Source organism: Phalacrocorax aristotelis, chromosome 3 (genome assembly GCF_949628215.1).
Source record: "Phalacrocorax aristotelis chromosome 3, bGulAri2.1, whole genome shotgun sequence".
NCBI lineage: Eukaryota > Metazoa > Chordata > Aves > Suliformes > Phalacrocoracidae > Phalacrocorax > Phalacrocorax aristotelis.
The window spans coordinates 86,089,290-86,116,436 of record NC_134278.1 but is presented as its reverse complement, the minus strand read 5'-3'; the positions used below and the strand labels follow the sequence as shown (position 1 = coordinate 86,116,436).

The 27,147-nt window shown below is 37.3% G+C and overlaps 1 protein-coding gene across 9 annotated transcripts in view; it reads left to right on the top strand.

Moving 5' to 3' along the window:
* KIF16B (kinesin family member 16B) overlaps window positions 1–27,147 on the top strand; it is a 146,781-nt gene that overhangs the window by 56,029 nt on the left and 63,605 nt on the right. For 8 of the 9 annotated variants that reach the window (XM_075088265.1, XM_075088263.1, XM_075088264.1 and 5 more), the window contains exons 13-19: window positions 5,697–5,816; window positions 6,346–6,397; window positions 7,632–7,769; window positions 12,989–13,071; window positions 13,268–13,356; window positions 22,685–22,738; window positions 24,310–25,665. In XM_075088265.1, the coding sequence (XP_074944366.1) occupies window positions 5,697–5,816; window positions 6,346–6,397; window positions 7,632–7,769; window positions 12,989–13,071; window positions 13,268–13,356; window positions 22,685–22,738; window positions 24,310–25,665 (1,892 nt within the window). The remainder of the gene's footprint in view (window positions 1–5,696; window positions 5,817–6,345; window positions 6,398–7,631; window positions 7,770–12,988; window positions 13,072–13,267; window positions 13,357–22,684; window positions 22,739–24,309; window positions 25,666–27,147) is intronic. The other variant, XM_075088266.1, reaches the window with a different exon arrangement.

Here is a 27,147-nt window from a genome sequence, read left to right as displayed (position 1 = left end):
GCTTGGCTTTATAATGTGATGACAACCTGAAGCTAAATGCAGAAAGGATTTACAGGTTAATAAAGTTTAAGTGAAAAATTGTTTGTGCTGGTAAATTGGAGTGTAGTTTCTCCAGTCGTCAGGATTGCAAGTGGATCTACACAGGTTTTTACTATTTAATGCAAATTAAATGTCATGATTTTTTTTCTCTGAATAAGGCATACAGTGCACATTGTGATTAAAGTATGAAGCTATGAATGTATATAACACTGGTAACGTTGCTGTACTTTTCTTTATGTCAAGAACCAGAAAGCTACTTCTTATTAGAGGGGATATGATCTGAATGAAAATGTAGTGTCTAGGGTTGTTGGGCTAGACCTTGTAGAAACTAAGAAAAAGAAAGGGCTAGGTAAAGGCAGACAAAAAAAATAATCCACCAAAGAATATTTCCTCCTGTTTTCTCAAAAATGTCAGCACTTATGGAAGGTTTCACAACTTGAAAAGTTGGGGAGGTGGCCAGGAAAGGAGGCCTTTCTCTCTGGTCAGAATTGCTGCTTCCATGTTTGCCCTGTTGCTGCACAGATCTCTTGAAAGGTAATTCACCAGAAGCAGAAAACATTGCATAATGAATCATTATATGTGACAGATTTTTTTTTTTCTTACTACAAACTTGAGTTTAAAATAGGATAGTTCTTACTCCCTCAGAAGACAGGATAAAACCACTTCATTGTCTCAAAAAATCCCTTAATGTGAAGAAGTGTCTTCTTATGTTGATTTTTAGACATAGTAGCTAAAGAATTAATTTCTGTAACAATTTTTTGAAGTAAAAAATCAGCAGGAGTCGAAAGAGACTCAGAATTTGTATTGATAACACAAATTTCTAAGGTATATTTACTGATAGTATACATCAAGACACTAGGAAATCAGGTTTTAAATCAAACATTCTTGTCCTTCAAGCTGTTGTTAAAGAAAAAATATAGTGGCTAAGATTAAATACCCCTGTAAGTGAAGTAGGATTTATTCAACAGTTCCTGATTTTGGAACATAAACTCAGGCAGGTGGATAGCAATCCTTCCCAAGATGACTTCTCATGCTTTCAGTGTCTGCAGTTCTTGAAATTATGGAACTGTGTCTTTGTCCAGAAGTACCTTTTTAAATTTTCTCACTGTTTCTGCAGTTCATTTCTTGCATCTGTGTAAATTATTGATATCAACGGTGTCCTTCAATTTAACAAGGGATTGCCTTGTGGTTTTGAGCTCCTGCTGAGTGATTTTCTTTCCTACTCCTTTGTATAACAAACAGTAAGTGAGCACTGCTTGTTTGGGAAATCTTCTGCTTGGGGTTTGTACGCATTCATCATGGTCTGCAGATATACCTTGTCTTCTAGTTTTCTCTTTTTGGAAAGGGTTAACTCTGGAAACACAAGCTGTGTAGCCCTCTTAAAGCACACATACGTGAACTGTGTTGGCCTTGTATAGGCCTATCTTTTTTGTTGTAATTCAGTAGTACTACCCTCAACTTCCTGGATTTGTCCAAAACCTCTGCGATGGAACCATAATCTTAAATCGCCTATCTTTCGCCATTCTGTGATGGGGAATATATAAATTTCTGACTTCAGCGAGTGAAGTCCTGGGTTTTTCACCCACTGTGGTTATGGAGTTACCAGCTGAGGCTGCATCATCCATATTTATTGCTCTCTCTGTTTGTATAGCCTTGTATCTGCTGGATAATGCCATGTATCTGCTGGGTTTGGAAATCAACATTTTCAGAGGCCTTTGAATTCTGATCAGTATGGAATATTTTTTACAGTAGGTATGAAATATTGTTTTCCAGTGATTTAAAGGGAATGCAAAGTGTACTGCATACATAACTGGAGGAAAATCAATTAAGAATTAAGAACTTCCCTTGTGCTGTTTACATCTATATATTTTACAGCAAGCTTAATGTTAGTGCTGGGCCACTGAGTATCTTCAGATGTTTTTGTGAACTCAGGATATAAGAGCATACTTTCAGTGAAATCAAATGCACCCAAAGTACCTGTTAGTGTAAGAATCTGCTCTGGTATAGGCTGGTTAAATATTAATGCAAAGACTTTTGCTGTTGCACATTTTTACCCATAATTTCTTTAATTTGGTATTACGTGTTTTTGCATAATTTAAATATAGACATCTGGACAATTTCCTCATCCAGCATAATGTTATGTTTTACTAACAGTGCCTGCACAGTGTATTCTCAGGATTGTGTGCCAGCAGCTAACTGTTCAATATTTAAATAAAAGAATTGAGTTTTTGCATTGGAAAATGTAACAAATTAAACTCTTCCAAGAGGTTCTGTTCATTAAAATGGCAGTGTACTAATTATGTATACTCTTTAATATGTGTTGGGCCAGTAGCAGCATATGTTCCACTCTACTGGTAGATTGGTCAAAGAATGTTAGAAATGTGTTTTGGGGTTATTTTCTTATTTAATTTAATTCAGAATGCTGTTAAGAAAGCAAACTTGTGTGATTCCATTTTTGTGTGTACATTTAAAGAAATCCTATGTATCTTAGAGGTGCTCTATATCATGGGCAGTTGTATATGATGAAGATTAACTCTACGGCTCAAATAAATACTTTACACAAAGATTTTGTTCCTAAACTACTAGAATATATCTTAGCTGTGAGCTTGGAGGTGCCTCTGTATCAGTTAATAAAGCAAATCTAATACATTGGTGCAGAAGGGATGAGATTTCACAGTAGCTCCTACATCTCTCACAGAAGTGTTAATGAATTTACTATATCAGGATATTTGACTGCTGAGTCAGAGTTGCATTCAAAGAAACCATCATTTAAATATACAGTATAATCCCCCTTTTAAACTTTGACTCAAAGTGTTTTCTTATATACTGGTCCAGAATTATCTTTCTGAGTTTCTATGCTTAGAATTAGCCCATTTGATCTAGATGCTCCCCCCCGCGCCCCCCCCTCCCCCCAAAAAAACCCAAAACCAAACCACAAAACACCCACCACATTTTTCCTTTTTCCCCGCCCCCTCTTCTCATACAGCAGTCATTTCTATTAACTGGAGTGCTCCTTTGTGGATAATACTTGGCTTGTTTTATTTTCCACAATTTATGAATGCATCTTAAATACTGAGGGAGTATGTATACACTTTTCTGTTCAAGGATAATTCAAGCTGAGATGGATGCAGTACATTCAGCTTTCTTAAACTGTACCTTGAGGTTTTCATAAGTTTTCTGAATTAGTGTTTTTTAATTGGGACAGTGACCTTTCCTGCTCTTGTCATTTGACTTTTGATTCACTGCTTTTTAAAACTGTGTTGCACAAAGGAAAGTGCATCATATCGTGGCTCAGACCTAATAATTTTTCTGCCTTATAATAGCTTACAGACCTTCAATTTATTTCAAAAGAGGTTTCTCTCCTTTAGAAACATCCTTCCTATGTCATCAACGATGGAGGGATAATTTGGCTACTTCCTTCAGGCCTTTTCTTTCTCTCACTGTGGGAGTAATAAAGATCAGATGTTGATGAGGTTTCTGTGATTTTTGTATCTGGCAAAGGGCACAGTTTGACATTTGGAGGTTTCCTTGCAGAAGGTTTTGAATCTGAAATTAAATTTTAAGCCAAATGATTAAAGTTTAACAGTTATTCCAGATACCTGGTTAAGATTCAGGATTTTTAGTAAACTGTATCTGAAGATAAAAGCTAATTTACAGCAAGTGTTAAAAATAAATTATAGTTAATGCAGCGGACAGTAGCTACGACTTATTATAATGTTTCCATTAACAGGATGCTTTCTGTGTGAATGGTAGTAATTTACAAACTAAGGGTTTAGAAACTCAATTTGTGTTCTTTAATTTTTAGATCTGAATAAATAAGCAACACATCTATTTTAAATCACAATATTACACACTTCATTTCTGAATATGGTAAAAATGTGTTAAATATTAAAAGACTGGAAGACGAAGAATCATTTTTTTTCTTTATTCTTAATTATTTGTGAGATTTTTCTCACCTAATGATAATTTCTTTGCCTCCTGGGATGTCTATTTTTTCCTCAATTAGGGATGTTGGCAAATGCTTTGTTATGCTGGAGAAGAAATGTTCAGCTCTTAATATTTTATCGGTTCCATTGGGCCGAGGGTGCCAGTAGTTGCATAAATGTCTACCAGTCCTCAGTGTTTTAAGTCTTCAACCTCGTCATGTGGGAACATTATAAATCATGTATAGCAGTAGATGCCACTCAGTAAATATTTAATATGTGGTAGGTATTTTTGACTGAAATTACTTTCTCACTCAAACGATGTTTTAAACTGTATGTTTTTGTTTCATGAGCTGACATTTTTATACTATCAAGGAATAGCTGGGTGCGTTTTGAATGTCAGAGAGCTGCAGGGCAACATGAATCACAGCTTTTTCTGTCTTCCTGAATGCTGGAGAAGTTTTTAATCCATCCGTGACCAGCGTTGGATTTCCTGGTTTTGTTTTGGAGTGTCTTTTGTATGTTGTGTCACATTCTCATCTTGACCAGGTGTATCCATACTTACAATTTTTTAAACAGTGTCAATATTGATGATGTTTTGTACTGTGCAGGGAAATGAGATATTGCATCTGCTTTCTTCTTTCAGATTTGTCAAGTTGCTGTACTTGGGAAAATACATATAACAACTTATCTGTTTTTTTCTTACAAACAGTGTAGTGTCTTTGTTGGCTCCGGAGAAGGCATACTGATAACTTGGAAAAGGAATAGTCATGCTGCTGTTGGAAACTTGTTTTCTCTGTTTTCTAGCACTGGGAGAGAAGTGTGCATACAATACATAGAAGTGATACTTGCTGGTGTTGCCTCTCCTTCCTGGCATGTCTGTCTTCCTTGGCTCGTAAGGGCTTAGCTGTTTTACGTAGAAAAACACATTAACCTTGGAAGGCAGTGTGTGTACACATCAACAGTCTTTGCCATTGTCTTCCAGGCCTAGAAGCCAATAGGATTTTATTCCAAATTGAAAAATAAACTTTATAAATACTAAAACTTACTCCAAAGCTATAATTAGTTTCTTATTTATTGCATAGACTGTCTGATCAGTACTACATCACATGATATTTTATCCAAGGTTGAAGTCTCCCACCTGTAGTCCTGCTTTATCCTACAGGTGGCTGTTCAATGTTGCCCAAAGGAATTTTGAAAAATTGAAAATATTTGCTGCAAATATTTCCTGCATTTATTTACTGTTGTCAGTGTTTCTCTTTCATTTGATGATGTTTTAACTGCTTAGGCTTACTGAGTTTTCAGGTGTCTGGGGTTTTTATTGTGCTGTTCAGTTTGTTTAAAGGATTGCCAAAGAGGTTTTTTCCAGTTTTCTATTCCTTAGCCCTATTGAATTCTGAGGAGTTTTAAATACTCCTTACTGTTATGCTAGGTGGTATGTAGCTTACTTACAGACAACATTCCTTTGTTATGCTCCTGATTGATCTTCCTTATCTGGCATATTTCAGCTGTTTGTCTGGTTTCTGTCAAATAACACCTTCACACGTTTCCTGAACAGCAAGCTTGGAATGCTCAATGGAAATAAAACAGTCACACTGAAAATATAAAAAACCCATGCCCCCCACCTTTTTTTTTTTATATTAGAGAATAAGTTAAATTACACATGTTTTAGAAAGAGAAGGAAGAGTGGTATTTCTTGCACATCCTAATAAATAGAGTTTTGTCCTTTTGCAGGAACAAACCTTGGCTCTGAGGAAAGAAGGGATAGGTGTGGTGTTGGATTCTGAACTGCCTCATCTCATTGGTATTGATGATGATCTACTCAGTACCGGTATCATCTTATACCACTTGAAGGTAAAAACACACCTGTGTTTCCATTGCCTTTATACACTTTGTGATTCCCCCCATCCCCCACTGTAGTATTAATTTGCTATCTAAATGTAGTGATCATTACATTTCTCTGCTCTAGTCAGAAAAGGTCTTAAGAGATTGCAACTGATTAAATTAAAATATGTTAATTTACTGTTTAGGTTTCTGCTGAGGGTCAACTGGTTAACCAGAGATGGGATTTCAATATTCCTACTCATGTATATTGGTTTTTCATTCATCTCATTGTAAAGCTTGACTTGAACTCCAAATCTAGATTAACTGCCTCAAAACTGTAAAGATGGTTCCACACAGGACAGTTGAAATGTGAATTTGCTAATAATACTGTATAATAATGACTGTGAAAGCATTCTAAAAATGTTACCTGATTTTTTTCATGTATGTTTAAACATATATTTCGTTCAGGTTACTCTGAGAAAGTGGAAGGATAACTTACATCTTTGGGGGAGGAAGGGAGATTTCAACTGAAAATGATGTGTGTTTCTCTCTTTATTAGGAGGGCCAAACATATGTTGGCAGAGAAGATGCTGTGACAGAACAGGATATTGGTATGGAATTTGGCATTTTTTTACATTCTTTCTTCAGTTGTTTTTCCTTCTTCTAACATCCCGATATGTGAACAAAGCTTCATAAATTTTTTCTCTTTTTCAGTTAGTTGTCTGTACGTTCTTGCATATTTTAATTTTTAGAAAATTTGAGCACTGAATTATGTGGGATTTTCTTTGGAGAGCATGACTTCTCGAATAGGTTATGGTCTCTAAAATTTATTCATATTCATATGCTTGCTACTAATTTATTTCTTCTCTTGAAATAGCATCCTGTAAAAATACCATCCATTTTTATACAGCACCTGTCACAATTACTGCACAGTTGTTCTCTTAATCTTTGTATAATGACAGTATTGTTACATTGTTATACCTAAAGTAGTCTTTCGACTTTAGATTTGAGTTGAAGAAAATTCTGGAAGTTGGTAAAAAGTAGGTAGGTTTCTTGTACTGATGCTGTAATTCACTTCTTATCAAAGCAACTAACTGCCAGACCTGGACTGCTCTGTCACATATGTTGCTTGAAGGCAGTTTCATTAAATAAACTGCATCCTTTAATTCTCAGGTGAGACATCGAGAGTCAAATAACTCCATTTGGTACTTCTGTGTGGGTCAAAAGATGCCTGGATTAAAATTTCTATGTAAATTTCACAGAACTAGTGAACGTGCATTGCTTCGTGATATTAAACAATACAGGTAGAGATAATAACACATTAGTTGAGGAAGAGACAGAAAGTAGCATAACTGACTAATAAAAGACCTGAATATAAGAACCTTATTTCAGCCATCCTTGTTAGTCTACAATTACAGATTATATCCTGTCTTTTCAGATTTAAACATGGTTTCTTTAAGGTCAAGAAGCTTTCACTATTTCCCAGAAATGGGTCAAAACCTGCTTGTCTCTCCAAATACATAAATTTTACTTTCCTATTTGCTATCAGAAGGGAAGAAGCATTTACTAATCTGGTGCTAAAACATAGGAGGAAAGAACATTACACCAAAAAAAACCCAGGCAGCCCAACACACTTCTCTTTCCATTACAATAAAACAATACAAAATAGTGTTGATATTTAAGGCATGCAGAATATGATGAAGGAAGGAAAAACCCCATTGTCCAGAGTAAAGAGAAAAGGTACTCTCAAATATGTTGTGCAGTATGTCTTTAATAAAATAATTAACATCAGCATGCTAATCTTACTAGATCTTGAGACTAATTATTTTATTTCTTTTTATTTAGTGCTTCATGGTCTTGATTTGGAAAGTGAGCATTGCATCTTTGAAAATCTCAATGGTACTGTGAATCTAATACCACTGAATGGAGCACAGTGTTCTGTGAATGGAATTCAGATTACAAAGGCCACACACCTAAACCAAGGTATTACCCAGGGTAATGTTATTTCTGATACAGCATCTTTTGTTTCATTCTGGCAATAGCATTGAAAAAAATCTGTATGTGTATAAAGGAGTTACTGTTTAATTAGTTTTAATTCTGTTTCTGCTAATCTGCAGCTGAAATGATCAGGAGAGCTATGAAGGTTTTGCCCTGTCAAAAAATTGCCATGTGGCGAAAAGAAAGAGAATTTTTTACTAATTTAAGCCACTTCATAATCTTACCATTTGATTTTGTTTGAAATTTATACATAAAGTGAACTCCATGCCAGATTGCTTAGGTTGCTATGATATTAGGAAAAAGATTATTGGTCTCTAAAAGACTAAAATAATGACAGAGACACCTTCCCCGCCCCTGCCCACCTCCTCCATCCCTCCCAAGCTTCCGGCAGGTTCTATTTAACACTGTTACCAAATCCTCTTGTAGAGCTGGAGATTCAGCTGCAGTGTCTGTTAACTGCAGCTGTAGGGAAATGACAAAAAGGAGGAGGCTAAAACTTATGGAAGTCTAGAGAATTATAATTTTAATATAAAAGCTTTAAAATCCAGAAATGAAAAAGCAGCTGGGCCAGGTGGGATCAAAGGTGTATTGTGTTGGCCTGTAAGGGACTGGCTAACAAGTAAGCTGATGAGTGCTAGAGCTGAGGTTTGGGATGTTTTATCTTTCAGGAGCACACAGAATGTCTTCCCATTTAGCAATGAGCTGAAGACTTGTTTAGGAGTGAGATAGTGACACAGTTCGGTTGCTGAAAAGCAATGTCACTTTACATTCCTGAAAAGAAGTTTTCAGAGTAAGCTTATTCTAACAGAGGAAGAATAGAGTGTTGAAAAAGGGAAGTCTTGCATCTTTTCTGAACTCAAACAAGTGCTTCAAAAGCCTGCTTTCAGAAAGTAAGGACTTTTGGTGCAGAGAGGGGACATTGATTTTCTGAAGTGTCTATTTCTTCATGCAACAGGAAAGACGTATGCCCTTGTTTCTGTTACAGATACTGAGGGGAAAAAAGAAAGCCCAGCCCCCTTTGTCTTATATTTGGGTAAATCCCACTGATAGATTGTTAGCAACAAACATTGATGGTAGTGGCAAGTAACACTGTAAACAATAAGAATTGCCGTTGCAATGACTCATCTTTACTTTATCCTACTGCATTTCAAAGGCAGTAAAGGTTTGTGCCTCAGAAGAATGTAGGATTTGGATGCTATTTCCCTTCTCCAGGTGTATGTAACAACTTGATTTTTGAAACACTACCTTTTTTCCCCCGAATTTCTGTCTGTCTGAAGAAACTTGCAACTCAAAAGAGGGGGGAAAGGTTGCTTTGAGTTGCTAAATTGGGGCGGGGAGAAAGCTGCATAAGCTGACCTGTAGCCTGTGTAATTAAACGGAGTGTGACAGAAAGATGACCACCATGTTATCTTATCAGGTGGGCACAGCTGATGAAATAACTGGTTCAATGACTCATGCACAATCCGTGTATCGTAGCTGTGTTACCATTTAGTCTCACAGCATGACGTGCCAGCCTTCTTAAATATGCGCTTCAGGTAACACCAATTAACTGCTGATATATTTAAATGTCTCAGTTCATTATTAATAACTGTTCACTTGAAAAACATGTTAAGTTTTTAGGCTGTCATAGAGTTTAAAATAAATACAGTGTATTAATTAATTACCACTTCCTTCTACAGATTACTTCCAGTGTTTCAATTCCAGCTAATGTGCCCTTTTTGTGTAAATATAACTTACTAGAAAATTTTTTTATTCTTCAGGACATATGGTAGGGTTTCTAGAGGTAATTGAATTAATATTCACAATTAGAATTTGTCCTTTACCTTAAATGCCCAGAGAGTTGTGGTAAATGGAGTTAAATCCAGTTGGCAGCCAGTCACGAGTGGGGTCCCCCAGGGCTCAGTGTGGGGGCCAGTTCTGTTTAATATCTTGATCCCCCTGTCCAGGTCATTGATAGAGTGCACTCTCAGTAAGTTTGCAGACAACACCAAGTTGGGTGGGAGTGTTGATCTGCTTAAGGGTAGGAAGGCTCTGCAGAGGGAACCTGGACAGGCTGGATTGATGGGCTGAGGCCAGTTGTTATGAGGTTCAACAAGGCCAAGTGCCAGGTCCTGCGGTTGGGTCACAACAACCCCACGCAGCCCTACAGGCTTGTGGGAAGAGTGGCTGGAAAACTGCCTGGTGGAAAAGGACCTGGGGGTGTTGGTTGACAGTGGTGAATATGAGCCAGCGGTGTGCCCAGGTGGCCAAGAGGGCTGACAGCGTCCTGGCTTGTATCAGGAATAGCGTGGCCAGCAGGAGTAGGGAAGTGATTGTGCCACTGGTGAGGCCACACCTTGAATACTGTGTTCAGTTTTGGGCCCCTCGGTGCAAGACAGACATTGAGGCGCTGGAGCATGTCCAGAGAAGGGCAGTGAAGCTGGTGAAGGGTCTGAAGAGCAGGAGTAGCTGAGGGAACTGGGGTGGTTTAGTCTGGAGAAGAAGCAGCTGAGGGGAGACCTTATCGCTCTCTAGGACTACCTTAAAGGAGATTGTAGTGAAGTGGGTGTTGGTCTCTTCTCCCAAGTTATAGTGACAGAACAAGAGAAAATGGCTTCAAGCTGTGTCACGGGAGGTTTAGGTTGGATATTTGGAAAAATGTCTTCACTGAAATGTTTGTCAAGCATTACACTAGGCTGCCCAGGGAAGTGGTGGAGTCACCATCCCTGGAGGCATTTTAAAAACATGTAGATGTGCTCTAGGGACATAGTTTAGTGGTGGACTTGGCAGTACTGGGTTAATGGTTAGACTTGATGATCCTAAAGGCTTTTTCCAACCTAAATGATTCTATGGTTCTAAATTTATCTTTAACTTAAACCAAGTTGTCCAATTTTTAGGCCAAACTGCCAGCCCTTCTGTAGTTAATGTAACCTCCCACTGCTTGTTTTTTTCTTTATAGTTTGCTAATAAAAAACTAACTTCTAAAAGTTAGTTTTTTATTTTTGAAAGTTGGTAAGATATTAATAATTAATATATTTGTTTGCACAGTTCCAAAAGATTGCTCTGTATAGATCATTGATTCTTGATGACATTCAGCAGGTGTTCTTTAATATATATATTAAAAAAATATATTTTTTTTCCTGTCCTCTCTGGCCATTTATCTGTTGGAGTCAACCAGTTAAATTGTGAGTTCAGAGCTTCACAAATGATGAAGACTTTTTGCTTAGTTTTTAATGGTGTTCTTAGGATTGTCAGTGTATTTTGACAAACCTTTTTTCTTTGCCATTTAACATTGAAGGAGAATAAGAATTGTTGCTTATAGTAAATAAATTGAAAGCAAACCCCATAGCAAATCTAGTTATGTTTCCATGACGACCTTTACACTGTAGTTCACGTACTTGCATTCTGATGGAGAGCTGCATTCCACAACATTGGGCAATCGACCTGGTGCTTAGGAAATATTTGACTGCATGGTTTTGTCCAAATTATTTTTCCTAAAGAGGCTTTGATGTTGATGCTTATAAAAATTCTGTCAAGTGGGAATTAAGATTGTAGAGTTTTCCCTTAATAGAACAATACAAAAATGGTAATAGGATTCTATGGAAGTACTGAAAGAGAAACCTAGGAGTTGTTCATCTGATCCGTCATCTGGGTTTGACTCTCATGTGCTTGCGGTTAAGCTTCTCTCCTGTTTTCTTATAAATTCATGAAGTTAGGAACACATATCTATCACTGTATTAATTCTGAAATTTTAATTAAATTTGCTTCTGCCTAGTAAAGTGGTCAAAAATGTTTGCAATTAATAATTTTTACCTTAATTTGGAAGTAACTGAAGGAATTTCATAGAAGTCATCCCTATCACAAAATCCCCCTTCAGGCAGTCAGCAAGAGAGGAAAAGATAAATGTTTGGGACAACTGTTAGTGTATGCAGCAGTGGTAGAGTAAAAACAGTTTTAGCCCTTTCACTACAGCAGTCATGATTGTCAGGGATCCCTTTTAATATGTCTATGTAAAAAGTATGTCCAGCACACCTTTTGAAGTAAAGGTCATCATATAAATTAGAGGTGGTACCAAAATGACCTAACCTAGCTAAAGATTTATGAAAGTTAATTCATTTGAAGATAGGACTGAAGTGATCTGTTCATATGGTCCAAAACTGAGGTGTTGTGTAGACAGCAAGAAGTGATGTCGTGACTGTAGTGCTTTTTGCTGTTTATTTGCCGAGACTGGATGACCTTATTTGGGTTGATTATTCCTAATGAAGCTAGGATCATTCCTTATTAAGGACAGCATTTCATTCTCAGATGGTAAGAATTTTTGTAATGAACAGCCTGAATGTCATTTTTTTCATACTGTGAATGCAATGGAGTCTTTTTTTTGTTTTAGAAATGCCTCATACTGACTGACAGATAAATGCTTGATTCTGTGGTGGTTAACTTAGAAGACTTCCATGTTATGACAGTAGTGAGACATCACTGACAATATACTTCTTAGAAAGTATTAATCTTGGTGCCATTGTCTTTAAAATATGATAAGAATTTCCCAGAATCTCATTATTTGTGGCCTGCACCTTAACTAACTAAATACAATAACTGATGTGCATTGAGCAATATGAATTATTCAAGGTTCTTCCCTCAGAAAAATAGCTATTGGGTATAAAAGTCTAATAATCCTGTTCTGAGTGACTATAAACTTTCAGCATTGTTCCACACAGAGAAGAGAAGGGTAAGTAAGAGTACTAATTATGGAGATCCGGAGCATCAGCATAGGTGGATTCAAACCTGATTGCGATCAGTAGTGGATGGGCAAGTTTGTTCTTAGTCACATTTATGGACGTTCCCATTGTATCTGGTACCTACTGATGCCTTCCAAAGTAGCACTGTTGAAGAGTATATAGACCAAACTGGGGCAGCTGCGTCCAGTGCTTCATCTATGTGTATTTGTTCTTTAACGGAACTGTATGAACATGATTGACCTTTGCATGAACATGTGTATGGTGGGGTTAGGGTTTTTTTTTTGTTTTAATTAGGAAGAGGAAGGAATAAACTATACATTTGTTAACGTAGCTGTGACTAAGCATCGTTATACACTTGTCAAAATCCATTTTCATTTTGCTCTTGCTTCATGGAGGTCTTTGCTTTTACACATTGTGTGTCTGAAAAATTACTTGGCATTTTCAGGTACGGTATGTTGTCAGTGAACCATGTGTGTTTTTTCTCATCAGGTGCTGTTATATTACTTGGAAGAACCAATATGTTTCGCTTTAACCACCCCAAAGAAGCTGCTAAGCTAAGGGAAAAAAGAAAGGTGAGATTGAATCAGTAGGGAAATTTAAACCTTTTCACAATTTTCTTACTAATATAGACATACCTTGATTGTTATAAAATACTTCTTAAAATTTGCTTCACATACATTAGTTAATATTTAAACAGCTGAAACAAAGTAAGAGTTTGTAAGCACATCAGTGTTCGTCTAATACATTTATTTTATGGTCTGTTGTTAGAGTGGACTGCTATCTTCCTTCAGCTTGTCTATGACAGATCTTTCAAAATCTTGTGAGAACCTATCAGCGGTTATGCTTTATAATCCAGGGTGAGTATATTCAAAAAGGCAGTTATTAAAGTTATAGCTGTTCTTCATTTTAGTGGCTTGAATGTTCCAAATGGCAGTAGTTAGAAAATATGTTGTTCTCTGGTTAATAGTATATGCTTGCTAAATAGTGGGCTTCTGAATGAAGCCAGAACTTTCCTGAAATGCTATTTGAACTAGACCATGCTAGAAAATGGGTTGAAGAGACACCAAGGAACTTTCCATCCTGGTAAAACTTGCTTTTACCTGGGATTTCTCTACTTAAATGCAAGAAGAGTAACTGTACCAATAAACAGCCACGCTGATAGATCTAACACAAAGAAAGTTGTAGTACCTGGAGTCATAGAATCATTAAGTTTGGAAAAGACCTTTAGGATCATCAACTCCAACTGTCAAACCAACAATACTATGTCTCCTAAACCATCCCCTCAAGTGCCATGTCTACACATTTTTTGAACACTTCCAGGGATGGTGACTCCACCACTTCCCTGGGCAGCCTAGTGTAATGCTTGACAAACATTTCAGTGAAGACATTTTTCCAAATATCCAACCTAAACCTCCCGTGACACAGCTTGAAGCCATTTTCTCTTGTTCTGTCACTATAACTTGGGAGAAGAGACCAACACCCACTTCACTACAATCTCCTTTAAGGTAGTCCTAGAGAGCGATAAGGTCTCCCCTCAGCTGCTTCTTCTCCAGACTAAACCACCCCAGTTCCCTCAGCTACTCCTGCTCTTCAGACCCTTCACCAGCTTCACTGCCCTTCTCTGGACATGCTCCAGCGCCTCAATGTCTGTCTTGCACCGAGGGGCCCAAAACTGAACACAGTATTCAAGGTGTGGCCTCACCAGTGGCACAATCACTTCCCTACTCCTGCTGGCCACGCTATTCCTGATACAAGCCAGGACGCTGTCAGCCCTCTTGGCCACCTGGGCACACCGCTGGCTCATATTCACCACTGTCAACCAACACCCCCAGGTCCTTTTCCACCAGGCAGTTTTCCAGCCACTCTTCCCACAAGCCTGTAGGGCTGCGTGGGGTTGTTGTGACCCAACCGCAGGACCTGGCACTTGGCCTTGTTGAACCTCATAACAACTGGCCTCAGCCCATCAATCCAGCCTGTCCAGGTTCCCTCTGCAGAGCCTTCCTACCCTTAAGCAGATCAACACTCCCACCCAACTTGGTGTTGTCTGCAAACTTACTGAGAGTGCACTCTATCAATGACCTGGACAGGGGGATCAAGATATTAAACAGAACTGGCCCCCACACTGAGCCCTGGGGGACCCCACTCGTGACTGGCTGCCAACTGGATTTAACTCCATTTACCACAACCCTCTGAGCTCATCCATCCAACCATTTTTTTTACCCAGCAAAGAGTATACCTGTCCAAGCCATGTCCTGCCAGCTTCCCTAGGAGAATGCTGTAGGAGACAGTGTCAAAGGCTTTGCTAAAATCCAGGTAGACAACATCCACAGCCTTTCCCTCATCCACTAGGCAGGTCACCTGGTCATAGAAGATGATCAGGTTGGTCAGACAGGACCTGCCTTTCATGAACCTGTGCTGGCTGGGCCTGATCCCCTTGTTGTCCTGTGCATGCTTGCTTGGTGAGCTCATTCAAGATGCATTGCTCAATAACTGTTCCTAGTACCAAAGTCAGGCTGACTGGCCTGTAGTTCCCCAGATCCTCCTTCTGGCCCTTCTTGTAGATGGGCGTCACATTGGCAAGCCTCCAGTCATCTGGGACTGTCCCTGTTAACCAGGACTGCTGAAAAATGATGGAGAGTGGCTTGGTGAGCTCCTCTGGTAGCTCCCTCAGTATGCTCAGGTGGATCCCATCAGGCCCTATAGACTTGTGAGTGTCCAGGTGGCTCAGCAGGTCATAAACTGCTTCTTCCTGGATTATGGGGGGCTTATTCTGCTCTCCATCCCTGCCTTCCAGCTCAGGGTGCTGAATATGCCGGGGATAACTAGTCTGATGGTTAAAGACTGAGGCAAAGAAGGCATTAAGTACCTCAGCCTTTTCCTCATCTTTGGTGGCAGTGTTCCTCCTGCATCCAGTAGAGGATGGAGATTCTCTTTGCTTCTCTTTTTGTTGTTAATGTATTTCTAAAAACATTTTTTTGTTATCCCTTACAACAGTGTCCAGATTGAGCTCTAGGTGGTCTTTTGCTGTGTAATTTTCTCTCTGCAAGGTCTCTGTACTCGAGTTGCCTGACCCTTCTTCCAAAAGTGGTAGTCTCTCCTTTCTTTTCCCTGAGTGCCAGCAAAAGCTCTCTGTTGAGCCAGGCTGGTTGTGTTCCGCACCAGTTCGTCTTGCGGCAGTTGGGAACAGCCTGCTTCTGTGCCTTCAACATTGGCATTATAATCAAGGCAGTTCTATACAATAATGACACGGCAAACTTAATGTTTATGCTTTCTGCGGAATTACAAGTTAACTCTTTTTCCTAAGAAAAATGCATTGTACACTGAAAATCAATGTTTTTTGAGTTACTATAATAGAATACCAATACAAGCATAAAAAGGCTGGGAAGTTAATGTCTTATGTTCTCACCTATATACCCCCCTAGTAGGTGGTCAAGTTAGGATGTGGAAAACAATTTTATTTTATAATTACAATGACATAGACTACTTACGTAGAGAAGCTGTTTTTAATGTTTTTACCAGTGTTCTTAAAATGACTTACAGAGAATTGATGGTGTTTTGTTCTAATTTTTTTTTCAATAGCTAGTGCCTGTGTTTTGAATTGAGTGAGATGAGGCACTTTAACCACCTATGTGCTTTTGAAAAATTGGCTGTAAATTGATTTACAGGCTTGGATAGTGCAGCTTTATTCCCAGGTTTTACTGTGGGCTTGCTCTTTATCCATTAGAACTTGGGAAGATTGGACAGGTAATAATAACTTCAAGTTAAACAATGTCTTGAATACAGTGAGTATGTGTAATAACACTGATTCAAATGTGACTGTTACTCTTTTGCTACTGAGCTACCTACAGAGATCTCAATAGTGAGCTAGATGCTCATAAATTACATCTTTTTTCAGAGATGAAAGAAAAGGTCAAAAAAAGTGTATGTATATTTTTCTATTTCTTCAGCTTTTCAGATAGTTTGATCTAAAATTTCTAGTGACAGTTGCTAGTATTGTATTTTCTGTGGGCTGAGGAAAGTTCTTAGCTGTTCTTTGCTACCTCCGGTAAATGATCAGCTATTCTGAGCTTTTCCCTGACTAATGTTAGTCTGTTAAAATACTGTTATGAATAATTGCATTATACTGCACAGGACTGACCTTGACCTTGCAGTCAGCATAGAGTAGGACAGATTGTTTCAGCATTGCCTCACTTGTAGTCTTTCAGATTTGCAGCAAAATATAATGGCATGGGCAAGGCCCAGTTGAAGGTAGGCTTAAGAACAATCCACTGCCCAAGGAGTTCATACTGTCTTCAGATAATGCCAAATTGTCTCTTACAGAGATGATTTTTTGCTGTCACCCTTATTTAAAACAAAACAAGTCTCGAGTGTTACTTGACTGTCTCTGTGATGCAGTAGATGCAGCAAATTCTTTTTCACCTAATATATTTTGTGAAATATAGCTTTTTTTTTTTTTTTCCTCTTATCAGTTCTCCAAACGTCTTGCCTTGCTTTCCTGGAAATCAGTGTGTGAATAATATAATTAAATTATCAATGTATGCAGCAATTTTTAGAAACACTACCATTTTTCCCATCTAATACTTCTTGTACTTCTATTTTCCTTTCTTGGTGTGATTACAAGAGTGCTGTTGCTGTTGAAATTGAGGATAAGTTTAGGTGAAATACTCATCGTATTCCTGAACAGTTCCACGCCTGTGTTTTATTAGGTAATAAAGTAGAAGCAGAGGGTTAATTATTGGTATTCTCCTGCTAGCCTGCATTCAATTAATCTTTGTGAGCTGGCTTGCAGGAATAGATATTTGTCCTGCTTAATCTGTAAACACAAGAAAGGATTATCCCTAAGGCTCACATTATAGGAGGAATGCAGATCTGTATGACTGTCACTTGTTTGTGAGCAATAAAACTGATCTGAGATTTTTCCATAGTCACTGTTATGTACATATATTTTTCTAAGCAAGGATATTCATAATGCATATTCATAATTTAAACACTTACCCCTATCTTTAGATACTTTAACCATGTTTAAAACAATAGGTGCCATACCTAATAAGACACATTGCCCACACAGTGCAGAGGCAGGTGTCGTTCTAATAGATCAGTGCTTTAAAAAAAACCCAAAACCCACAAAAGCAAAACAACCTGAAATGACTGTTTTTACTGCTTTTATGACTGCTGCATAAGAGAAGGTAGGCTCTGAAGTTTGCACTGCAGTTTCACTGAGCCCTGGTCTTACAAAGCAGTAGAAGAAAGCATCTTCTATAATTAGTGCATCTTTATGGACAGCAATTTGGCAACAGCAGCTTTTCAGCTAGGCTGGTGTTCCATGACAATTAAAAATTTATGTTGATCCTAACACTGTTTTCTTTCCATCTTCTCCTTTGTGGTAGCACTGGTGTTCTTCTGATCATGTGGTGCTTGTCCCAAAGAGATAATTCTGCAGGAAGTGTTACTTTAAGGGGAACAGGTGGCTGGGGTAAATGCAAGTTAAAGGAAAGAATACATTTCAAATAAAGCAGACCCCAAACATTTCAGCTTTAGTAATAATTTAAAGCCACTGGCATTGTATTTATAGAGAGTTACGTGGCTTGCAGAATGCTTGAGCTCTGTAGTTGCAGCTAGGAATGCTGCTTAGCAAGTACAGTGCTGCAGTGGTTATTTTTTTGAGTGGTGACTGTTCAGCCTGGGTAAAACATTCAATAAACTGACCTCTGGTTATCAAAGGCAGGATAATTGTACCCAAGGTGTTAGGTAGGGGCAAGCGTCTTGCTTCCTGGAAAAGTACAGATGGAAAAGAATATTATACACTAAATTTGCTTTGGTTTTTTCATTTTTTTTATTTCACCAGGAACAGTGTGCGACATGGGCCTTTGGTATGACCCTTTTTTAAAATAGATGGTAGTATCAGTTTCTTGTAACATAATGGTATACTGCCCACCAGGAGTGTAGATCTAGATTTGATAGCTGACACTCTGGGTTTTTTTGTGTGACTTCTGTAGCTGACTAGCATTCCGCCTGTAGTTACTGTAGTACTTTGAAGACCACCTTTTCTTCCAGTTTCAGTACTGATAACCTAAAGGCTGGCAGCGAAATTTGCAATTTCTGTAGGCTGCAATAAACAGCTCATAAGATCTAGCATCTTTACAATCAATGGCAGAGAGCCTGTGGGGTATTACCTTAAGTTGTTGTGAAAGCAGATAAATGATGGATCTTGCTTGCTGTATCTTTATCTTTCCCATGTGAAAACCAGTATTATCTTTAATTGGGTTTTCAGATGGGTGATCTTTGTGTGTGGCTTTGGAGGGGATGGGGTGGTGTTTTTGTTTGGCTGTTGATTTCCCATATGTGAAGATAGTTGCATAAAATTTTGGCTTAACATGCAAAATTCGTTGTTCTGTGTGTTCCCAGTCTTTGGTTTTAGTCTGGTGTTGTGCAACACTGCTTCAGATAATGAGCTTTGGTTAAAATAGAATTTTGCACATATATCGTTACTGAAGATTTCATTTGTGGACCTTTTGTAAGCTACAAAACACTCATGAGAATCACTCATGAGAAACCTTGGTCTTGTCACCAAGATTTAGCATGTGTTTTTTTATTTTTGTTTAAAACTAATCTCATAAATTGAGCTACTGAGTGGTATTGTAACATCTTTGTAGTCTTGCCAGTACTCAGTCTTTCCTAATGGATGTAGTACCAGATAGCACTTTTGTGCTGTGTAAATTAAGCTATTGTAGTATTGTGCTAGTAGAACTGACTCTTTTTTTTCTCTGCAGCTCATCTACACTGCTCTAATCACTAGATATGCCACATTTTCCGGGAAAATGGTGACTATGTAATTCAACACTGATCAGATTAAGTTCCTTTGTGGTAGATCTTCAAAAGGAGGAGTAGATTCTGGTTGCTAATATCTGTATGTTTCTTTCTTTTTAATTTCAAGCTAATATTTTTTTTCTATTCACAGTAGAGCTCACATTAATAAAGGGAGTACAGGTTATGTGAAAAAGATTTTTGTTGCCGATAGCCTAAACTGGAAAACATCAGTCTTGCGTCTGTGCTTTGTAAAACGGGCAAGGTTTTTTTTGTGATGCTGAGACTTTTTTTTTTACTACCTTCTTAAAGAAACAAGGTTTCTGCAACCATTGACAGCCTGTCCTGCCTCCCCAGATTCTCTCCTGCCCTGAAATAACTTTGAACTCATAACCAGTTTGAAGCAAACACTGCTGAGATAATGGTCTTAAAAGTCATGAATTCCTAAATATATTCAGAAAACAGGGAGTCAGCTAAGGAAGACAGGCATCATTATTACCCCTGCAGAAATAAAAGCTGCAGTGTGTGCACCTTTGACAGAGAATAGAGGCACTGCGAATAACCCTGTGCTAGGAGAGCCTTCAGTGGAGCTCAGACCTTCTTAGGCACCACCAAATCTAAATAGCAGGAAAACACCAGGCTGTGTTAGCCCTTTTCTTCATAGGAGTATTTACTTGTCTAAAATCCATTAAGCATGCATTTTTAAAACAGCTAGCTGTAGTGTTTGGAAGCTGTTTATTGGGGTGTTGATGGTGATCCATCTTTAGCTTTGGAAAATAGCTGTTTTCACTGAAGAACCAACCACATTTGCATAGTTCATTCATCTGTACTTTTGAGCACCACCAGCTTCATTTCAGTGTGAGGTAAAACTGATTGTCGTGACACCAATGTTGAAGGAATTAGACACACTTCCTCAAAGAGAAAATCAGAATTTTTACCACTGAACTGTTTTTATATCAGACTGATTGCTATGATGGCTCATTTTCCTCGTATGAGATCTCCATCAAAAGCTAGTTACCATTTTTATGTGCATATAGAGTATGTTTGCCAAATCATGTGTCTTATAGGACGTGCAAAACCCAGAGCAAAAGTCTTTTGACTATTATGTTAGCTGATCCAAAACATTTTACTTTGTTATTGCTTCACCAAGCATGGGAATACTTGCAAATCATCTGTGCCAGCTGCCTAAGCAAAGATGATCTACCTCTGACACTGCCCAGTGGACATCTGCATTTTGACAGACCAGAGCTATATTCCTTAGCATTTATATTATTTTGGAGTGAAGTCATGACAAATATCATAGAATGGTTTGGGTTGGAAGGGACTTTAAAGATCATCTAGTTTCAACCCCCCTGCCATGAGCAGGGACATCTTTTACTAGACCAGGTTGTTCAAAGTCCCATCCAACCTGGCCTTGAATATTTCCAGGGGTGAGGCATCCACAGCTTCTCTGGGTAACCTCACTCTCATAGTGAAGAAGTGGCATTTGTCAGCCAAGCCCTACCTAAGAAGCGATAACTAACAGCTAATAATTCCAGAGGTAGACCATAGCCAAAGTAAGCACTGTTGAGGTATAGCTTAACAAAAAAAAATAAAGGGGTGAAAAAAAAAGTGCATTGTAACTATTAAATTAAGCTTTTGCTTTCTAAAGGTCCCTTAAGATTACTTTTTGTTCTCTTTGCATAACTTCTTGGATTTTGCATTGCAGCTACAGAACCTATGATAAAATTAGAAATACCAAGTTGTCATCTCTCCTCGTGCTGTAATGAGATAGCGCCCATCCTAGACGGTCTTAATGCAAATGTGAAGGAGCTCTTGGTGATATATTTACATGAAGTCTCCAGATGTCTGGAATTGTGTATAAAAATCTACATTTGCTAATCTCTTAGGCATTGTAGAAGGCATTTTCTATAAATGAATTTGTGAGAAATAGGGGAAAATGGAATTTGTTGAACTAGTCTTTCTCTAGTATTGCAACAGTTAGAAAGATGCTTCTTGGGCATGTAGGAGGCAAAGTTCATTTAAATTGCTTTCTAAGCATTAGATTATTGGTGTATTTTTGCACATTTTCAAGGGCAATTCCTGTTTGTTGTAGGCGGCATTTGTATCTTCTTTTTTTTTTTTTTAGAAAGAAATATAAAAAATACCTTATTCTTAAAAAACCTGCCTACATAATTGTGGTCATGACATCTTAAACTGCAGTTCCTCAAATACTTGAAGTTAACTTACGTCTTGCATTTTTTCAGCGCTTATGGACTGTCTCGCTAACCTGCAAGCTCCTTATGCTGTAGCAGGCCTGAAATAACTGGATATTTGTGCATTTGGTTGAATATTTCAGTCTATAAATAGGTTCTCTATGCTTTTTTAATATTTATTTGGAAAATTTTCCTTAAAAACCCATAAATCTTTCAGAGGAAATTAAAATAAGAGAAAGACTTCTGGACAACTGTAATAAGAGCTGATAATTAAAATGACATTAAATATTATCTCATAATTTTTCAGAACCTCATCACACTAAACAGATTAAAATCTCAAAATATTTTGGATAAATGGGTTTGAATTGTGTCCTGTGCTTGAATATTGCAATTGGCAGGCATTTGATATTTTTCAACCCCACTGATTACATCATAGTAATGTTTGAGGGTGTTTTTTTCTTTTGGGAGGAAAAGGAAGAACTACAAGCGTGCCATAGTGTACTTCTATAGCTCTTTCACTTCTCAGAAGTGCCCAAGTTAATAAACCATAGGAAGAGGAGCATTGATTTAACTATCACTCGCATTTGAAAAACATGTTTAGAAATAATTATTTAAATTTTACTTTGGAGTTGTAATGTGACAAATGTTCTATGAATCTAACCAGTTTAACCTCTAATAAAACAAACTGTTGTTGACTTTAAAATCTTCTGTACTGCTAATGTGTTTTTTCTATCAATTCCTTTCTTAATTGATCACTCTGTTTACCCCTGCCTCCCATGGCAGACTTTTCACTGTAAAAGGACCAATCTGTCTAAGGTAGAGAAATTGAATTTCTATGTATTGATTGCCTTGTGTGCATGTAGTTAACTTGCAGAGGCCATGCTAATCATTTATCTGTCTTGTTTAACTTTACTTTTTAAATATTCTTTTTTCCCCCCAGAAATTAATTTGTTTTTCTGTTTGTACTTGTGCCAGACAGCATGATATCCAATTTGTAACCCTCATGAAGCAAATATTGTCTGTTACTGTAGAAAGTAGTTTTATAAAACTCTTGATTTGTACCATTGTTATAATGTTGTAAACAAAGACTGAATTGTATCATATCTTCCTATTTTTTGTGATACTCAGGAATTAACCTTTTTATTGTGTTCTCTTTTATTTTTGGTTTTGTTTTTTTTTAAATCAGGCTAGAATTTGAGAGACAACAACGAGAGGAGCTTGAAAAATTAGAAAGTAAAAGGTAAGATTCTCTGTGGTCTTTGTGTGGGTGTGTGTATATATATACACACGTCGTAGACTCATTTAAAGCATTAATTTGGAGACATGGTGTTATTTATAATGCAGAGGATCCTGACATAATTTTGTTTTGTCTTCTATGAAGATTTTGTTTATTTTCTTGAACTCTTCATTCTTACTGATTACTAACAGACAGAGAAGCTGAACTGTGGCTGACTGTAATCTTTAGCAAAGAAAATATCAAACACAAAGGTATGAGGATGATAGATTTTATACAAGTGTAATATATTACTCTTGCACATAATTTTCATGGTATTATTTTAAAAGATGGCAAATTATATTATTTGCTCAGAGTTTTTTATCCTTTAGTTGCCTTTGGCTTGAATCATGATTGGAAAAACTCACATTATAAACTCTGCTTCTCTTAAAACTGTAGTGCTAGTATGGGCATACCAGTCATACTTATCAGAACATTATTTCAAAATCAGTTTGAAGGACAAACAAAAGTATTGTTGTCAGCTGGCAGACTGAGCTGACTGTTCTGGCTCATCATACCTGCTAAGATTTTAGAAGTAATAGCTCTCACCTTGTTGCAGATCACAGCATTGATTAGATTCATAAGCTGAAAAGGCAATTTCTGCCATCTCAGCTTTAGACTGCAAGAGCTGTTTATGTAGTTGGACTAAGTTAAGTAAACTCAGAAAACCCCTGAAACTCTGAAGCATTAGATGAAGTTATTCAGAAAAAGATGCAACAGAATCACTGATATTTGTACTCTTTGATATATTGATAGGATTTGAATTCAGATTGTGCTGAAGTTTCTATGGTTGTGTTTTAATTTATCTAACTTCTTGCAAAGTAACCAACCACCTTGAGATTGTCTTTACATCTATTCAAGTGATTGTATCATAATACAATGATATAATAGATAATGGTGACCTTCAAGTCTCAGACTGTCCTCATTTGGAATGCACTAGAACCTTTAAAAGAGATTGCACAGGAGACAATAATTTGTCCTAAAGTAATTCCTCTCTCAAATACGTCTCTTCCTAATCTTATAATCCTGTTTATTCAGTTAGGTTCACCTAAAGAGAAGACATTGTTTTAATTCATCTGTTGGCTTAAATTTGGTGAGGCAAATTTCTAATCAAGTCCTTTTATACAAGTTTGTGTATATGAGGATGTATGTGTATATATATAAATATATATATTTAGTCTTTACTGAGTGCATGGATGAGTTCTATCAATATTTTTATTGGAATTACCAGAACTGATGCACTCTAATTTTCTACTAACATAAGTGCTATACAATATGTCTTCCTATAACTTCAGATATCCATAACTTTTTATGTTGAAATAGACTATATGAATCTCTTTACCCTTTGTCTCATGCATTGAGTCACTTCCAAGCAATACAAGATCTTAACCTGTGGCAAACCAAAACTATTAAAAAAAGAAACCATTACATATACTGCAAAATCCTTGTCCAAACCTTTTTAACTTCTATGTTGACATGTTGTCTTTTGGGAAAAAAAAGGAAAGTTTGAAATATTGCATATAAATGTTTTACTGTAGGAAACAAATAGAAGAGATGGAAGAAAAACAAAGATCTGACAAAGCAGAACTTGTAAGAATGCAGCAAGAGGTAGAGTCGCAGCGCAAAGAGACAGAAATAGTACAGCTGCAAATTCGAAAACAGGAAGAGAGTCTGAAACGGAGAAGTGTGCACATTGAGAGCAGGCTAAAGGATTTGCTGGCTGAAAAAGAAAAATTTGAAGAAGAGAGATTACGGGAACAACAGGAGATAGAGCTTCAAAAGAAAAAGCAGCAGGAAGAAATTTTTGCCCGGGTCAAAGAGGAGTTGCAGCGACTACAAGAACTTAATCATAATGAAAAAGCAGAGAAAATGCAGATTTTTCGTGAACTAGAAAAACTGAAAAAGGAAAAAGATGAACAATATATTAAGCTGGAATCAGAAAAAAGGAGACTTGAAGAACAAGAAAGGGAGCAGGTGATGCTGGTAGCTCATCTAGAAGAACAGCTTCGAGAGAAGCAGGTCATGATAGAGCTCCTGAAGAGAGGGGATGTACAAAGAGTTGAAGAAGAGAAAAGAGATCTTGAAGATATTAGAGAATCTCTTTTGAAAATCAAGGAAGCCCGATCTGAAGGTGATGAAAACCTTGAAGAGTTAGAAAAAGCACAGCATGATTTCGTAGAGTTTAAGAGGAAACAATTGGAACAGTTGACTATTTTGGAAAAAGATTTAGTTAAACAAATGGATCACCTAGAAAAGGAAATATCAGATGAAAAAAGAGCTCTGGACCACTTAAAATTTGTACATGAAGAACATACAAATCTCAAGGAAGATGATGAAAACTTTGTGGATGCTGTACTCAAGGCTGAAGAATCTGACAAGATAAAGCCAGCAGAGTACAGGTTCCAATCTAAAGTACGTCAGCTTGAGTACCTGAAGAGTAATCATTTGCCAGCTCTGCTGGAAGAGAAACAAAGAGCTTCTGAAGTCCTTGACAGGGGCTTGTTAGGGTTAGATAATACTCTCTATCAAATAGAGAAAGAAATAGAAGAAAAAGAAGAGCAGCTTGCCCAGTATAGAGCTAGCACAAATCAGCTGCAGCAGCTTCAAGAAACCTTTGAATTCACAGCCAATGTAGCTCGTCAGGAAGAAAAGGTCCGGAAAAAGGAAAAAGAAATCCTTGAATCAAGGGAAAAACAGCAGAGAGAGGCACTGGAACAAGCTGTTGCTAAGTTAGAAAGGAGGCACTCTGCTTTGCAACGTCGTTCGACAATAGACTTCGAAATTGAAGAGCAGAAACAGAAACTTGCCACCTTGAACAACAGCTGCAGCGAGCAGGCAGGTCTGCAGGCTAGTTTAGAAGCTGAGCAGAAAGCCCTCGAACAAGACCGAGAACGGTAAGTGTTGTGGTACCTTCCATTTATTAGAACCTATCCACAAAAAGTGAATTGTTTTATACCTTATATGCTGAGAGAGTGACTTGTTCTGTGTCCTTGAGTTTCTTGATGAGTTTCAAGTAGTTTACCCAGAATTGAAATTCTGTATTGCTTTTTAAAGGATTCATGCTCACTTATTAATTTCTGTTGTTTTCGGATACTTATCCCAACCTCAGCAGTATAGTATTTGCATTAGCCATCACAGTACTTAAATAATTGTTTTAGAGAGCTTATTCAACCTTATGTTCTGCCCTTACATAAACATGTACCATCTAACAACTTTTTTCTTAAAATGTTAATGTATAACATTTTGTTTCTTTATTGGTGATAAGCTAGATGTTTGTTTAAGATTTGGAGACTGATAGTTACAGTAGACTGCCAACTGTCCTCTCAACTGATGTACTGAACAGTTCTGGTATTCAAAGTAAACAGGTGTAATGTTTAATTTTTTGTTATTGGTTTCAGGGCTAAATAAAATACACCAGCCATATATCCTTGTAAAACTTGATAGCAGTTTTTGAGATTATTAGAAAATATACAGAGGCATTAATACAGCCCAATATGATGACAAAACCTTTTAGGTACGGAAGGAATGTCATCAGTTATACACATGATACTTGGTAGCATAACATTCAGCGTAAGTATGGGAGGCTCAGAGAAAAGTGATTCAGGTAAGGATGGATCTTTCTGTGTGGAAGGAAGAAGAGGAAGAAGTCTTTTGTTTTATTTTTGGCCTGAGCAAAAATCCACTGGGATTAAGGTATTTAACCCAGGCAGGATGCAAAAAGTGCAGAATTGCCATTTTTAAATGTGTTGTCTGATTTGCTAATGTTATAGCTTTAAAACCTGTGATTATTGGTGAAACAATGAATTTTTTTTCTTGAGGTAGCATTTATTTGTTTTTTAGTATTCCACTAATTATCTAACTCTTCTTTCATAAGCCCTTCAGGTAGATGCTTGATAAGAAAAATTACCTGAAAAAAAGAAATTTCCCTATAGCCAAATTGAAGAGCTCTTCTGTATCCTTTTCCTTTCAAACCGTTATCAGAAGATAATAGTTCCTTTCTCAACACTGTATAGAGGTCACTTTTTTAACATTTAGAGCTACATTGTGTGGTTTTTAGTTAAGCATTTTCAATACAGATTTATCTTTTTTTTTGTGGGTATTGCCATTATTTTTCATAATTGTCTTGAACACAAAATCTCATTTTCTACATGAAGCATCTCACCTGATTAAAGTAAGGTATAAAACACTTGAGGCTCCACAAAAATAGACAGCTTAGCCCTCAAGAGATTGCTGGGTTGTGTGACAAGTGAAAAAAATATGTTGTCAGCTACAAGACTGAGGTTTGGAAAAGATACCAAGGAATTGAAAAGGTCTCTCCTTTTTTTTTATTCTTCCTTGTTTTTCTTGTTTACTTTGAAGTCCTCTTGAACAAGCTA